The sequence below is a fragment of the Lissotriton vulgaris genome, chromosome 5 (assembly GCF_964263255.1).
Source record: "Lissotriton vulgaris chromosome 5, aLisVul1.2, whole genome shotgun sequence".
NCBI lineage: Eukaryota > Metazoa > Chordata > Amphibia > Caudata > Salamandridae > Lissotriton > Lissotriton vulgaris.
Genome location: NC_141693.1, coordinates 2,014,339,252 through 2,014,355,174, shown reverse-complemented (window position 1 = coordinate 2,014,355,174; position 15,923 = coordinate 2,014,339,252). Strand labels below are relative to the sequence as shown.

Genomic DNA, 15,923 nt, shown 5'->3' with positions numbered 1-15,923 from the left:
CAGTATCCTAAGACTTACCAGTGCAGTCCTATTACAAGGACTACAGTATCCTAAGCGGTACCAGTGTGGTCCGATTACAAGTACTACAGTATCCTAAGCGGTAGCGGTAGCAGTGCGGTCCTATTACAAGTACTACAGTATCCTAAGCGGTACCAGTGCAGTCCTATTACAAGTACTACAGTATCCTAAGCGGTACCAGTACTACAGTATCCTAAGCGGTACCAGTGCAGTCCTATTACAAGTACTACAGTATCCTAAGCGGTACCAGTGCGGTCCTATTACAAGTACTACAGTATCCTAAGCGGTAGCGGTACCAGTGCAGTCCTATTACAAGTACTACAGTATCCTAAGCGGTACCAGTGCAGTCCTATTACAAGTACTACAGTATCCTAAGCGGTACCAGTGCGGTCCTATTACAAGTACTACAGTATCCTGAGCGGTACCAGTGCAGTCCTATTACAAGTACTACAGTATCCTGCATTACTTTGTTCCTGTGTCCCCGGAATCGTTTTTACCAAGGTAGACTCCTAGCTGGCCTTACTTAAGCTCTATTAGCGCCCTATTTCATAGCTCCATCCTACACCTGCACAATTAATATTTCTTAGAGCACGTTTTGCATTTCCAACACTGCACACAATGAATTTAAAGGATAAGAGAATTGAACAGGTTGACATCACTAAGAGAAAGAATTCTGGATAAGAGGTAACCATTTGTCATAAAAACAATATACAATTGATTTTAAAATCATTTGTAAATGAAGAAAATATGATTTGGAAAGATGGTCTAACTAGCTGTTTTTACAGAATGTCTCAGCCATGCACAAATAAAGCATACTTTACTAGAATTTATTTATACAGCAACACATACCATATTAGCTTGCTTTCTTCTCATTTTTCCCACATTTGTTTAAAAACCTTTTCGTGTATAATTTGTACTTGTTTACTTTCTATGGTACACAAACTCTTAAACAAAGTCTGCTACACACTGAGCACAGGAACCATGAAAAACAAAAGAGTAAAACAAAGCAGGTCTACTGAAGCCCTACAATGATCCTTCGATCCTGAACACTGGACATAAACGAAATCTCTCAAACAGTGGTTTCTACTCTCACAAGCCAGAACATCCATCTGAAAAGAGGAGTTTGTAAAAGAGCAGCAGCCTCCTACGAAGATCATAAGCACAGGCAGGATTCCACCAGTCAGACGCTGGAGAAGAGAGGAGGGGAGGGGTATGCTGATAGTTCGAGGATAAAAACTCCTCCATGAGAAAGCTATTTACAAGTGTTCCTGAGACACATAACCCCACTATGGCGAATGCCAGATGCTCTCTCCACACCAAGGCTAGCCTCAGTACCGCCGGTTCATCTTCTTGAACTTCTCATAGTGATAGTCATCTGTTGCCTTTTCATTGGCTGGACGTTTCCGGTTTGGTGGGGACCCTGACAGAAAGAAAGATAAAATATTTTAGTGAACAGGACAAGGTAGCGCAGAGGTGTTGGTTACATTGGGCAAGAAGAAACAGTTTAAGTAATAAGGTGCTTTTGTAATGAGTTTTGTGTCTCTCCACAATCGAAATGTAGTTAAATGATAGTATTACTACTCTTACTGAAAGATTAGTACATTTCAATGAACATATGCAACAAACGTAGGATTTATGGAGTACAACTTTTAACATCTTTTCAGTAGGCCATGGGTATAATATACTAGGGACTTACAAGTAAGTTAAATATGCCAATCAGAAGTCCACCAATGTTACCTACCATACTGAAAGGAGGAGCACAAGCACTTTACCTCTGGTTCTAAAGCCAGCAAAAACAGGGTTCAACAAAAGGCATACAAAAATTGGGGTGACATTTCCAACACAGAACATAGGTGTTTGCAAGAGGGAATAACACTGTTCTAGACAGACAAGTTTAGATTTTGTCTTCTGTATAAATGTAATGCAATTTGGTGTTTTAGGAACATCTAAGCCCTCTATTTAAAAACAAAATAGAAGGACTAATATATAGGTGCAATACAGTTAATATATACGAGAGATACATTTGAATGATTCCTCTGAGAAGATGTTTTGTTGTTATGAACTACTGATTTCACACAAAGCTATGTATAGCAAACTCAGTTTGCTCAGTAGACTGGAGCAGGATATTAGATGTTACAAGGGGAGTCTTTATCCACTTGGAATTACGAAGCATTGACCTTTAATACACGTTGTAATACCACCTAGGGCTTGCCTTTATCCCGCATTGCATGTTGTAAATTTTGATATTCATTTAAATTTGTGTCTGCATGCATGCATATACATACACACATCACTGAAAAAAACAAAGGTTACAGGGACATTCTAGTTAGGCTCAGATTTCACTCTTAGACCATCATACAAAATTCAGCTGTTATAGTTAACTGAGCTAACTAAAACTTACACCCCTGCAATGAACTGATTGTGACCTCACATATTACATTATTGATGACCTAGTCAGTGACATCACTGAAGACATCTAGAATGACATCACTGTGTAAGTTTTTTTTAGGAGTTTATAGGTGCTAAACATATATACTAACCTACTACAAAAGTTAGAATAGTATAATAGCACTATGAATGAGTGATACTATCTCTAAGATGTATGATCTGAGTGGGTGTGTGACTGTCTGTGTTGGTGTGTGAGTGGCTTTATAGGTGTGTGAGTGCATGCATGAGGTACTGTATGGGTAAGTGAGGGGCTTTCTGACTAGGTCTGTAGGTGTGGGAGTGGTTCTGTCAGTGATTGTATGGGTGTGAGTGGGTATCTGAGGGGCAGTATGGGTGTGTGAGCGAGTGTGAGTGGTTGTGTCTGCGTCTGTATGGGTGTAAATAGATGTGTGGATGAGTGGGTGTGTGAGTGACTGTTGCTGAGTGAGTGGGTGTGTCAGTGGCTGAGGGGGTGTGTCAGTGGCTGTGTGGGTATGTCTGGCTGTATGGGTGAATGAGAGTCTGGATGTCTGTGGGTGACTGGGTGTGTCAGTGGCTGTATGGGTGGATGAGTGAGTGGGTGTGTGAGTGAGTGTTTGGTTAAGTTTATGCGAGTGAGTGTGGATGGTTGCACTGGAGAGTGAGTGTGTGTGAATGACTATGGGTGAGTGAGCAGATATGGGAGTGCTTGTATGATTGTGTGAATGGGTAGGTCAGTGGTTGTGTGGGTGAGTGTGTGCACGTGTGTGTGCGCTTGTATGGTTGAGTGAGTGGCTGTGTTGAGAGGCTATATGGGTGTGTGAGTGGCTGTATAGGTGAATAAGTCAGTAAGAGTAGCTGCATGGGTGAATATATGACTGAGTGGGTGAGTGTCTGGTTGCATGAATGGCAGTATGGGTGAGTGAATGGTTGTGTAAGTGGTTGTATGAGGGAGTGGGTGTGTGAGTGGATCTATGTATGAGTAAGTAGATGTATGCATGAGAAAGTAGATGTATGTATGAGTACTGGTACGAGTACTTGTATTGGTCTGTGAATGGGTATGTGACTAGTTGGCTGGGTGTCTGAGTGGGAGTACGAGGGGTTGTATGGGGGTGTGAGTGGTTCTGTAGATGATGTCATCAGTGATGTCATTTGAGATGTAATATGTGAGGTCACGAGCAGTGCATTGCAGGGGTGCAAGTTATAGTTCGCTCAGGTAACTATAACTACTGAATTTCTATGGTTTTGTGCAAGTGAAATCTAAGCCTAACTATAACATCCCTGTAACCTTTGTTTTTTACAGTGAATTTCTATGGTTTTCTACGTTCTATTTCCTAACAATAACAATGAGGTATTTGCTGGACCATAGAGAGAACCTCTCGCCCCCAGGCACCATAGAGACACGGAAGGTTGGCGCTCTAGGTGACGGACTGACACATACATTTATGGCAGCATGGCTGCAGGGGTTACTCATAAGGGGAGCGCTTCTGGTGCGCCAAAGGCAAGCCTGTCCGTGTCCGACCAAGACCAACGGCCAGGAACCTTAAATAATCCCCCCTATACACCCATAGCCACCTCAGGTACAACGCGGAAGTGTTACTGCAGCTCAGGCCGCCTCTGGAACCTCAGTGTGCCCAGACAGACTAAAAGGAAACAAAGAGGTTTGCGTCAAGTGCAACTTCTCCCTAAAAAGTAACACAAATAACAACAAAATTGCCCAGTAACCCCAAAGGAAGAAAGAACAATGTACAATATGGATAATTAACTGCAGGTCTTTTCCAGGGAATGAAATTGAAATTGGGCTGTTGGTAGAGGAAGAAGAATTAGATGCACTGTTCCTCACAACCTGGCTCAAAGAGAGCTCGGGCGCCGATATCATAATGGCCCTTCCTCCGGGTTTCTGAACAGGACCCGGCAGGCAAAACAGGAGGCGGCATCGCCCTTTTACATAAAGAAGAATTTAGATGCATCACTACACCCCTCACAATGACATATTGTGACAGCTTGCAATTCAAAATTACACTTTCCACTACATGCTCATTTTCCGGAATCCTTATCTACAGGCCACCAGGACCTTGAAGCACTTTCCTAGAGGCCTACCCAGACTCTTTAGTCAGCCTGATTGTGGGAAAAGGATTTATTTCCTCACTTCGCGATTTTAACATATATATATATAGATGAAACCAATGACCCATCTGTCAAGCAACTTCTACAAGACCTAGAGGCTATGCAACTTATCCAACTAGTTGAAACCGCTACCCATGAGAAAGGGCATATCCCATTTTCTCCAATGACCCAAAGATTTAGGTGAACACACCCATGGTCAGATCATCATTTTATCCCTTTCTCATTTACAAAAACACCCACACGAGCATCATCACAGTCTACTTCAAAATCGGGCAAGAGCTGGTCCAAGCTCACACTTGAAGTGTGGGCCAAGACCTTAGAGGCCTCTACTCCAATCCTAACAGACAATCCAGACGAGAACCACACGCTATGGGAACGTTGGATTGATCAATCGTTAGACCAATGTATTCAGATTCAGGCCAAGGTTTCAATCTAACATCAAAAGAACTAGTCACCTAGGCTCCTTGAAAAAAGACTGTAAAAAACTAGAAAGGACTTGAAGGAAGTCCTACGCCTCGGACCTAAAAACTCATTACAAGAGTGCCATCAGACACTATCACAATGAAATTAAACAAGCCCAGGCAAAGCACTACGAGGAGAAGATCAACATGGTCGCCAATTCCTTCAGGGAGCTAATTAAAAGATAGTAAAATCCCTGACAATGGTCGAGCAGAGTAATGTCCCTCAGCAAACCACTAAGGAGATGCCACGAGATGGCTGCATTTTTCAAACATAAAGTATATGACATATATGAATCTCTTTAGGGGAATAACGAATCATGTTACGAATCATGGCAGGGTTATGACCCCGATCCAGACCAGAATCTAGTAGCTGAATGCACAGTGATCGCAGCTCCACTCCCCCCTGTATTATATCCCATCTCAGCCTTGAATAAGGAAAGTACTATGCATCTCCTGGGCAAAATCAAATCAGGATCCCCCCTAAGATCCAGCACCCCCTATATTTTACTTAAGGGTGGGGACTCGGTACTCTCCACCACAGAAGAGCTTCTCACACTTTCACTCAAAACCAGAAGGGTCCCAAAGAAGGGGAAGCATGTAATTGTGAGGCCCTTGTTGAAGAAGCCCCACCTAGATCCAGCGATATTAGGGAATTTTAATCCTATCTCGCTACTACCCATCCTAGGAAACTTACTGGAGAAACATGTTAACTATACCCTATCCCAGTTTTTGGAAGAGAATAACTATTTGCGCAATACACAGCTCTGCTAGTGGTCACTGAGGAGCTCAGAAGTATATCGGATCAGAGGCTCAGCTGCAATCGTGCTTCTGGATTCAAGTGCAGCTTTTTTCACCGTAGTCCACTCAATCTTGGTACAAAGGCGGAGGGAAATTGGCATCTCGGGCAAAGCCCTCCAATGGCTCACCTCATTCCTGAGCGAAAGAACATTTCAGATCTCGGAATCCACCTGCCTTTCTGATACAATGCCAGTCTCATGCGGAGTCCCACAGGTCTTGCCTCTCAGCCCCACACTGTTTAACTTTTATATGCACCTGTTGACAAAAATCGTTAAAGAGTTTGGGCTGTCTATTCTGTCCTATGCGGACAACACACAGCTGGTGGTATCGGTGGCTGAGGGGGCGAACTCATATCACCATGAATTAGTACCCTGTTTGTAAAAAGTGGTGAATAGGATGGCCAACTGTTGGCTAAAATTAAATGGCGACAAAACCGATCTGATGATCCTGGAAAATAATAACTGTCCCAGGTCTATGATTAGCTGGCCAGATGATTGGGGAAACATCCCATCCCCAAACTCTCAATAAAGAATATGGGCATGTGGCTAGGTAATACACTATCGATGGAGATCCAAGCTCAAAAACTAGCAGCAACCTGATTTGGTCTACTCCGAATTATCCGGAAGATCATTGGGCTTATCCCAGAACAGGCACAAAAACGATGATTCAGGTCTTTGTGGTTTCTCGTCTGGACTACGGCAACTCCCTGCATCTAGGCTCACCAAAATAAGTCATTAACAGACTACAGGTGGTGCAGAATGCGGCGGCAAGGCTACTCTTGAAAATTCGAAGACTGGAATCAGTATAGACCTCCCTGAAACAGCTTTACTGGCTGCCCATCTAAGCCAGGATTAAATTCAAACATCTCTGCCTGGCCCACAAAGCAATGAATGGCTGGGGCCCAGCCATACTCGGAGAACTCAGCTCACCATATAGACCAAAAAGGCACCTCAGGTCATCAGACTGCCTCAGAGACGCTGAGTGTCAAGAGATCAGGATGGAGAGGCAGATCATTCGCACTCCTGGTCCCGAAGTTGTGGAATTCCATGTCCAGGGAACTGAGATTGCTAAAAGAAGAACCAAGCTTCAGGAAAAAACTCGAGGCATGGTTGTTCCCATGATGATTAAAACATTCAGCGCTGCGAAGCCCTAGGGTAGGCTTGCGCTCTATAAAACTGCCCTACAAACATAACATTCCTGTAACCTTTGTTTTTCAAACTTAATCTTTTTAATTAGTAGTTGCGTTTGCAGAATGGTGGAGAAAGAGGGTGGGGCCTCCAATCAGCTCTCAGCAATCCCGCTGTATGGGACTTAATGGAGGTAACAGGAGGTGGCTCGGCCCCCAAGGACTACCAGCATCCAAGAGGAATTCATTCCCAAACCAGTAGTGTGCCAGGAGGCGCGTTTGCTGAGTGGTGGAGAAAGAAGGAGGGGCGTCCAACGACTTCTCCCGGGACGGTTTCTCCCCCCCCCCCCCATTTTTTGTTTTATTAGGAACCCCCATCTACACATGCCAATTTCAGCCCTGGAGCCAGGCCTTTTTGGAATGGGGGGCATGTGGCCCCCTCTTCGGGCTGGTTTTGACCACAGGGATCACATCCAACAGGGCCAGGTATTTTTGTAATAAAGGAGGGGGCCGCCTGGCACCCTTTACCAAGCAGATTTCGGCCCTGGGGACCTTACCCCCCAGGGCCTGGCCATGTCTGCTTTGTGACGCCAGGGCAACCAGTCTCTACTGGGGGAGGGGAGGGAGCCTGAAGGCCCCCACGGTCCCTCCGAGCTCCCTGCCTCCTGCGGGAGCCGATATTGCTTTTAGACATAGGGAGCTGCTGAACATGCAGCTCCCTCTCTCTGAAAGCTATTCTGCTCAGCTTCCAGCAAGCAAGAGCATTTTCAATGTTCTCGCTTGCTGGAAGAGGAGCATTTGCCAGGGTACCCACCTAACACTACTTTGATTAAGAGGAGGGGGCATGTGGCCCAGGGACCCCATCCCCATGGCCAAATTAACTTCAAAGGGGAGGGGGCCCTGGGGCAGCCACCCCAAGCATAATTAGGCCCGGGTACCCCATCCTCGGGTCAAATTCAACAAAAATTGTGAGGGGGCCCTATCATATTTAAAAGTGAAAGTGGGTGCCCCTCCCCGAGCCTCCTCAGGACCATGGTTTTCTTCATTAGAGGTGTGTGCCTGGCACTCACCAAGAAAGCCCCAGCTGGCTTGCTGCACAGTGCAGAAGCTGGCATGCTCCTGTCTGGAGGAAGCAGCTATTTATGCTTGCTCTCTCTGGGAGGGAGCAATGTGTGTTATGATTCCCTCCCCACAGGAGAGTGGGTACGGACACAGAACCGAAATCTGCTCCCAGCCAGCGGTAGCCTGTTTCAATCTCCCGCCGGGTGGGAGCAGACTTGCATGTTTGCCCTCCCCTGATGGGAGATTTAAAAATGCTCTAGTTAGATGGGAGCAAACATATGTTCCCTGCCCAAGCTGGTGCAGGCAGGGAAAACGATTGTGTCTGAGGAGAGGGCAAACCAGGACCCAGTCACTGAGCCATCCTGGGGGATGGAGCCCTCTAGCCCTTTAAAGGGTCACGGAGTAGGGCCACGTGGCCCCCTCATTTTTAATAACAGTGAAGGCCCTAGGGGTGGGGACAGCTTCCATTTTATTTATATTTCGGCCTTCATTAGGCTGAGAGAGGGGGGCCGTGCTGCACCCTCCCCTTTTAATGCACTTTGGCCCGAGGGATGGGGTCCCCGGGGCCTAAATCGACTTGGGAGATGAGGCAGCGCACCTTCGCCCTTCTTTTGTACCTTGACCTTGGGGGAATGGGGTCCCTTGGGCCACTCGGAGGCTCAGAGAGGGGGACAATGTGTACCTGTTGCTCAAAATAAAAACAAGTGTCATCTCCCCGCAACATATACATTATCCTATGCTTAACCTTCTGGCAGCTTGGTACAATAGCATTCAGGCGCTTAACTTAGAGGTTTGTGTTAAATATTTATGCAGCAAACACAGTAAAAGCGAAAACATAACACAAGAAAAATCTCAAACCAATATTGAAAACATGTATAAATGTTAATTAATAAAATGAGACCAAAACAACAAAAAATCCATTCAGAACTAGAGATGAGCAATTTAAAAGGTTTGAGTAAAAATAGCGACAATAAGCAGAAAGTGGAAACTGTGGGTATCTGGTAATGCTAGACCAGGACAAAGACACAAGGTTAAACCGACTGCGATGGAGTGCGCGCCGCATAAGGAGATCAGGTTAGTCCCACTGAAAAAGTCACCTTCTCCAAAACTTCAGGGTTTTACAGGAGGAGCTCATCTGATGCCAGCCAAGGGTTTAGGACCTGGGGAAGCACCTCTTGTGGATCAGGAACTCACTGCAGCAGAGGCTAGCAGGGCTCAGATAGGTCCAGTGGCAGTTCCAGGCAGGGCCAGTTGCAGCAGGTCAGCTGGGCAATTGCAGGGAGGCCTCTGGAGCTGGTGGTGTCCCTGTAGCTCAGAACAGGAGGTCAGCCAACGGATCATTGCAGTCACTCAAGTTTGCTGGAAATGAAGGAAGTAGGTCCAGTCTTCCTGTTCAGAGAACAGAGCAAGCCTCAAGCAGCAGGGCAGTCCTCTGGCAGCAGAAGGGCAGTCCTCTGAAGAACAAGGCAGATATCACGCAGCAAGGGCAGACCTCCGGAGCATAAGGCAGGCCTCAAGCAGCAGGGCAGTCCTCTGAGGTAGTCATTCTGTAATGTCCACAGGTCCAGGAGTGTACTGATGAGTGGATGAGGAGGTCCAATAGTTATACCTGGTGCCACTCTTTAAAGTCGGGGAAACTTCTAGTCCACCCCCACATCTGTTTCTGGAAAGTTCCTGCCTTCCCCTGCCATGGCTCCAAGTGGTGTAGGGTGACAATAGACTGGTGTCAAGTTCCTGAGTATGCTGGAGGCAGCCCTTTGAAATGTAAGTGGGGTAGGAAACAGCTCTGCCCCTCACATCCTGGCAAGATGGCCGGCTCCCAGCTACATCCAGGTCCTACTGTTCACTGTCTTGGGCCAATAAGGATTCCTGATGGGGGAGCCATTAACAGTTCTAGGCAGCTGGAAACTACAAGAAGGCTTTAAAAAAGTCTGAGCAGGAAAATGGCAACTTTCTAAAAGTCGCATTTCTAAATTGTATTCTAAAATCCGACTCAAAATTACAATTCATTTGAGTCCATGCATGACCTTTCTACCTGCTCCCTATCAAAAGTTAAAAATTTGTTAAATATAATAGGGTAATCCAATGTTATCCTATGGAATAGGTAGGTCTTACAGTAGTGAAAACAAATTCAGGAGTTTTACATTTCCAGGACAGGTGAGATTTAAAAGCACATGCTCTACTTTTTAAATACAATGCAACCTGTCCTATGAGTTGTTTAGGGCCCATACTGGCTTATACTCAGGGCCACTGGAATTATGCAACATGAGAGGGTCAAATTATGCAGCAGAGTTGAGTAAATTATGCAGCAAGAAAAGGCAAATTATGCGGCACATTTTGTGATAGTATTACTTCATTATTTAGTCACTTTTTAAGCTGGTTAACACTGCCTGAGCATTAGGTGTACCTCATTAGTACCAGTTTACCAATCAAATATAGAAATAAGGTACAAAAAGTGGACCAGCCAACCTTTGCAAAGGTCTTTCCACTGTGCGGCAACACGTGTTACTGCGTTTTTACTAACTATTGAACAGTTTGAGCAAGAAACAATTTTTTTTAGTAAAATCAGCATATTATGCAGTAGTTGATAGATTATGTGGCAAGTGTGGCAAATGAGAAAATTGCCGCTGCTGCACAATCGCATAATTCCAGTGGCCCTACTTATGTGCATTAAAAAGGAAGGCTTTGCCTTGAAAAATGTTTTATTTGTCAGGTTGAACTGGCTATTTTATAACTGCACTACAGGCTGCAATGACAGGCCTGAGACAAGTTTGAAAAGGCTAGTTTTAGCAGGTGGCACTATGAGTGCTGCTGCCCAATAGCAGCATTTAATTTACAGGCCCTGGATACTTGTGGTACCATACAAGAGGCACTTAAAAGTAATTTAAAGTATTAATCAGGTGTAAGCCAAATGTACCTTGTTTTAGGGGGAAAGCCCAAGCACTTTAGCAGTGGTAAAATGAAGAGGCAACAAATAATGGATAAGAAACCATGAGTAGTGAAGGCAAAAAAGGTTTAGGAGTGACCCTGCAGAAAGGACCATGACTATATAACCATATCTATCTATCAATCTATCTATCGTATAGTGGGAAGAAAAGTTTGGTAAATGTAAAAATGTATTATATGTACGTACCTACATTATACTTACCTGCGGAGTAAAGGTAACATACCGTGTAGCCATGTGCCTGATTAACAAAAACACATGCTCAGCCGAACCATGTGCTACCACACTTAGTTGATGCATGCACTTGTGAGACAGCACTGAAGGTAAAGACAGAGCAGCGGTTAAACCACTACTTGATGTTTGTATCTGACCTAAGAAGCCCCATGATGGCAGCTACAGACACACAATTCAACCAGGACCTACTGGATGTATGGTGTGCAAGCAGAGATAATGTGGTCTTAGTCAGTGTCTCTGTTGGTGAACTGTGGAGTGGAGGGTGCCCTGTCGTGTTCATATCTAGGACCCTAATTCGATATTCCAGATTTAGGCCCTTGTGAGGTTATAATCAATAATTTCCTCATAAAGGCATAAGAATCAGATTCATATCCAGTAATAGCCCATGCAATCCAAAGCCCAGCACGGCTATTCCCATCGACTCCTAGAAAGCACAACGCGTTCTTTAAACAAACCAAGCCTCCAGCAGCCCGGGAAACCCCCCTGCTTTTGTTTTGATTTGAACAAGAACTCCTGAAGTTCAGCAAGAACTGTTAGTTCTTGGTGACGTCTTATGTCCAACCTTACGTCAAACCCGGCAACTTTCAGGTATAAAATACCAACAGTTGCCTTAAGCAAACACACAGTGGTTTGGAGCAGAGCGGCCATCTACTTGCCCGAGAGCCCAGCTGATGCGAGTGCCCACGGAAGCCGCCCCTCCTGTTTGACGCACTGAGAGAGACGCTGTCTTTTTCTCCAGCCGAGAAAATCCAGCTCCGGTGTTTCCAGCCTACCCTTGCGGGTTGCTGGGATATCAAGTCCTGAGGAAAGAGATACCAGACCTCCCACATTCTATTACCAAGGTACGGAGCTGACTAAACCCTTAAGAGAATTCTTGATGCAGATTCTTGGCAAAATTATCTTAACTAACTTAACTTAAAACTGCTACTTACTCATCCCTTTCCAAGTATTAGGCTTAGGTCAGGTACACCGGGGTAGGCTTAATTAGAAGCACCAGTTGAGTATTTTAGTCAATGTATTTATGTATGTATATATTTTATCCATTTTAAAGTATCATATGGCTAAGAAACCGTATCAATGCTTTTACAGTATTATTTCATATTACTACTCTTACTGTACGCACTTTACTTTACTTTAAGTATTGCAATTGTGGCAATTCATTTCTCTTGCATGAGAAAGAAGACTGCTCAATAAATAACACCTTTTTATTGAAAACGCCCGTCTCTCTATTTCTCTGCACTCTGGTGAAACTAAGTATGCACTGCTGACTGAGTGAAATAGCTGTCTATTGTTTTCACACGACTCTAGAGATATACTCTTGATCTAAGGGAGCAAAGTTGTCATGTTTATGCGGTTGTCGGAAGCTGAATCCCTTCTTGTATGAGCCAGGGAGTTCATCCCTCCCTATTCATTCAAGAAAGTTTCCAGTGACCTCTGAGCTAGCTGGCGCAAACCTAAATTTAGTTTAACATAGTCAGTAGAGACCTAGATGACCTCAGTCCAATGTCTACACTGCTGTTTATGTTATTCCAATGCCCATAGCCTATTGGGAAAATAGGAACTACACTACACCCCCATGCAGAATTTGGAAATAGGCTGTAAGTCAGGGACTTCTCACACAATTCATGGACTTGGTGTGCCTTGCATCGTCCAGCATTTCTCACAGTTATATCTCCACCGCCATTGATTGCACTTTGCGTTGGCATGCTCTTTGACAAATCAGAGACCTGGTCTTTTGTTTTAAACATGTGAGGACTTAAAGGATATTTTCTATAGAAAGCAATAGAAGGAAAAACAACTTCTATTACAATGGTTCCAGACTTTTATTCCTGAAGAACAAATGGTCGAACTGTAGATGGCATATTAATCTCCTCTACCATGTCGATCTTAGATGCTATATGAACACAGTCACTAAGAGGATGGTACCTTTCTTTTGAACTCCTCCAACCCACACACAAAAGCTTCCCAGGATGCCACATTCAGCCAGAGGCAAGAGCTCACACATGGTGGCCAATGCGAAAACATGAAAACTACACTCCAACTTACGTTCAGGTTCTGGCTTCTCTGTGTCACCAACCCTCAGAGGCCGAGCCTTCGGTTCCTCTTTGTGCCGTTTGAGAGGTGTGTTAAGATCCTCACGGTAAACTAAAAGGAGAGGAATAGCAATTTAAGGTCATAGCATGGAGCTTAGAAGGAAGCAGAACGTGTATATCAGACATTGAGACGAATTAAGCAGAGCCTGCAAACCACAGAGCCCTGCACCAGCTGTTCATCACACCTACAGCATCTGCAGAGAACACAAGCCTGTAACATACTTACTCTAAGTCATATTTCCATCAGCTTGCCACCAATCCAATACCCACTGCTTGCCATGCTGTCACCAGGTGCAAGGGACACAAACAGGCTGTGAACCACAGTGACCTGCTGCAGGTACATTCCTACAAATCAATTGGCTGCAGGATACACTTTTACTGGGGGAGTGAGCCACACCCACAACAGCTGCATAAGTGGCAACCAAACCTATGGGGAGCATACATCATCTGCTGGGAGGCACACCTGACGCCTTCTGCTAGGCGCTGTGAGGCACACTCACTCCTGTTGTCAGGCACACTCACAACTCCCGCAGGGGCGTGCCAAAAATTACAGCACAACTTACACCAGCCACGAGGAACATCCACAGAGTACAGGCCTCACAGACTGCAAGGTATAGAACACTCTGATTTGCAAGAACACCAGTCAGTTGTTGGTTTTGCGCCATCTCAATATTAGCACAAGACAAACATGCTGCAAAGTATACTTTTACTGGCACTGAAGTACCCTTAACACAGTTGCACTCAAACACAACAGACATATTAACACAAACTGCATAACACTGTTCAGGTGATCCAAGGAACGTTTACAAAAGTTATGCACTGCGCTTACAATCGCGAGGCACACTTACATCGGTTGTGCTGCACATAATTTACAGCAATGTTGGTGGGAACAAAAGACGTTTCGCTGTCTTTCTTCTTATTCTGTTGCTCTTGCAACAGTCTGGCTTTGGCTTCTTCTGTAGAAATTATATTCTTTATTTTTGCGCTGAGAAGTAAAAAAATATGTTTAGGAAATTTTTGGTTGGACAACATACAGATGCATAACGCTAATTTCTTATTTTCTCCTATCCAGGTTTAGTCAACGTGCATTCCACTCCCACTTAGAAGGTTGGGGGAACCTGCTCAACTTCTTTAGGGCACTTGAGCACCCACTGTGGCCTTAACAACTCCACACAGACACCCATAAAAAGCTGGAGCTGGCTGTACGTACTCTATGCCCAGATCCACCTCCGGAATGCCGCTGAGCATCTGGTTGGACAACATCTCCTCAGTCCTCTTCGCAGATGAGACATTGATGCTATCGGGCAGCTCGTACAGGCAGTCCTCTGCGTTCTTCAGCTTCACCTTCTTCTCCTCGTTCTCCACAATACCCTTCCTCTTCTTCAGCTCTGTTTCGATGTACTTCATCCTGCCGCCACAACCAAAAAACAATAATTACTCATCTTAGACAACTGGACAATTGTTCCTGGTAAATGTGTTTTAGTCTCACTCGCTGCCTGAAAAAAACTATGCAACGGAAGCGACAGAAAAGAAAGGAGTAGCACACAATAATACTCCTGAACAAACAGACTGCTGTTCACTCCAACAGTCACTCACAGTCATGCATTCAGTCACTCCAACAGTCACAGATACGGTCACTCCAACAACCACTCGCAGTCAAGCATACAGCCACTCCAACAGTCACTCACAGTGACGCATACAGTCCCTTCAACAATCACTCAGTCATGCTGACAGTCACTCCAACAGTTACTCACAGTCAAGCATACATCCACTCCAATAGTCAGCTGCAGTGACTCATACCGTCCCTTCAACAGTCACTAACAGTGATGAATACAACCACTTCCACAGTCACTCAGTCGCGCATACAGTCACTCCAACAGTCACTCACAGTCACACTTACAGCAGCTTATAGCATCAATATCAACTCATGAAGCAAACTTACACAGGCAATTCAACTAGCAACTACAGTCTGGAACAGCAAAGCACCCACACAGGTCTCAAAGTACAACCACATTAGGTGTCCGGACCAGGCATGCTTGTAGCAGGGCACACATAGGCCTGCAGCAAGGCAGTCCCATGCCGGCTGAGAGCCACACCAGATGCAGGGCACTCTCACAATGGCTGCAAGACACACCAAAATGAATAGTTTCTTACAGGTCGGTGTGTTTTTGCAGCTTGAAGATCTTTCTGGATATACTATGCTGTGCATATTCCGCAATCTGGTGGTTGGGTCCGGAATCGTAGTCTTTTTTTCTCCTTTTTTTTCCGTAGCCCAGGTGGGCGTCGACGTCCCTCCATTTGGTGTACCTTCGGTGACGTCGGCATGCTTCCGGCGGAAGCTCCCTCCCTTGGGCGCCATCTTCAGATTCTTTTTTCTGTCTCTTTTTTCTTTTCTGTGTTTGTAGTGAATCCATGGCTATGCTTGTTAATCTTTTTTTCAACGTAATTCTTTTCACGTATCTTGTAAGCTTCAACTTGCTTTCTTTTCTATGTGTTTCCACCTTCTTCTCCAGCCTCATCTTTCTGGCGGAGGCAGGTGGGTTCGCTGGAGAATCCAGAAAGATCTTCAAGATGCAAAACTCCACCGACAGGTATGAAACTATTTGTGTTGCAGCGTGATTCTTTCTGGATTCACTATGCTGTGCATAGATTTT

The 15,923-nt window shown here is 45.0% G+C and overlaps 1 protein-coding gene across 1 annotated transcript in view; it reads right to left on the bottom strand.

Annotated features, from left to right (window-relative positions):
• Positions 1–824: 824 nt before the first annotated feature.
• The window catches only part of C5H9orf78 (chromosome 5 C9orf78 homolog), a 65,753-nt gene continuing 50,654 nt past the window's right edge, over positions 825–15,923 (bottom strand). The window contains exons 6-9 of the mRNA XM_086924839.1: positions 14,480–14,677; positions 14,118–14,254; positions 13,223–13,321; positions 825–1,438 (exon numbers count right to left, since the gene is read on the bottom strand). Of these exons, the coding sequence (XP_086780965.1) occupies positions 1,347–1,438; positions 13,223–13,321; positions 14,118–14,254; positions 14,480–14,677 (526 nt within the window). The 3' untranslated portion in view covers positions 825–1,346. The remainder of the gene's footprint in view (positions 1,439–13,222; positions 13,322–14,117; positions 14,255–14,479; positions 14,678–15,923) is intronic.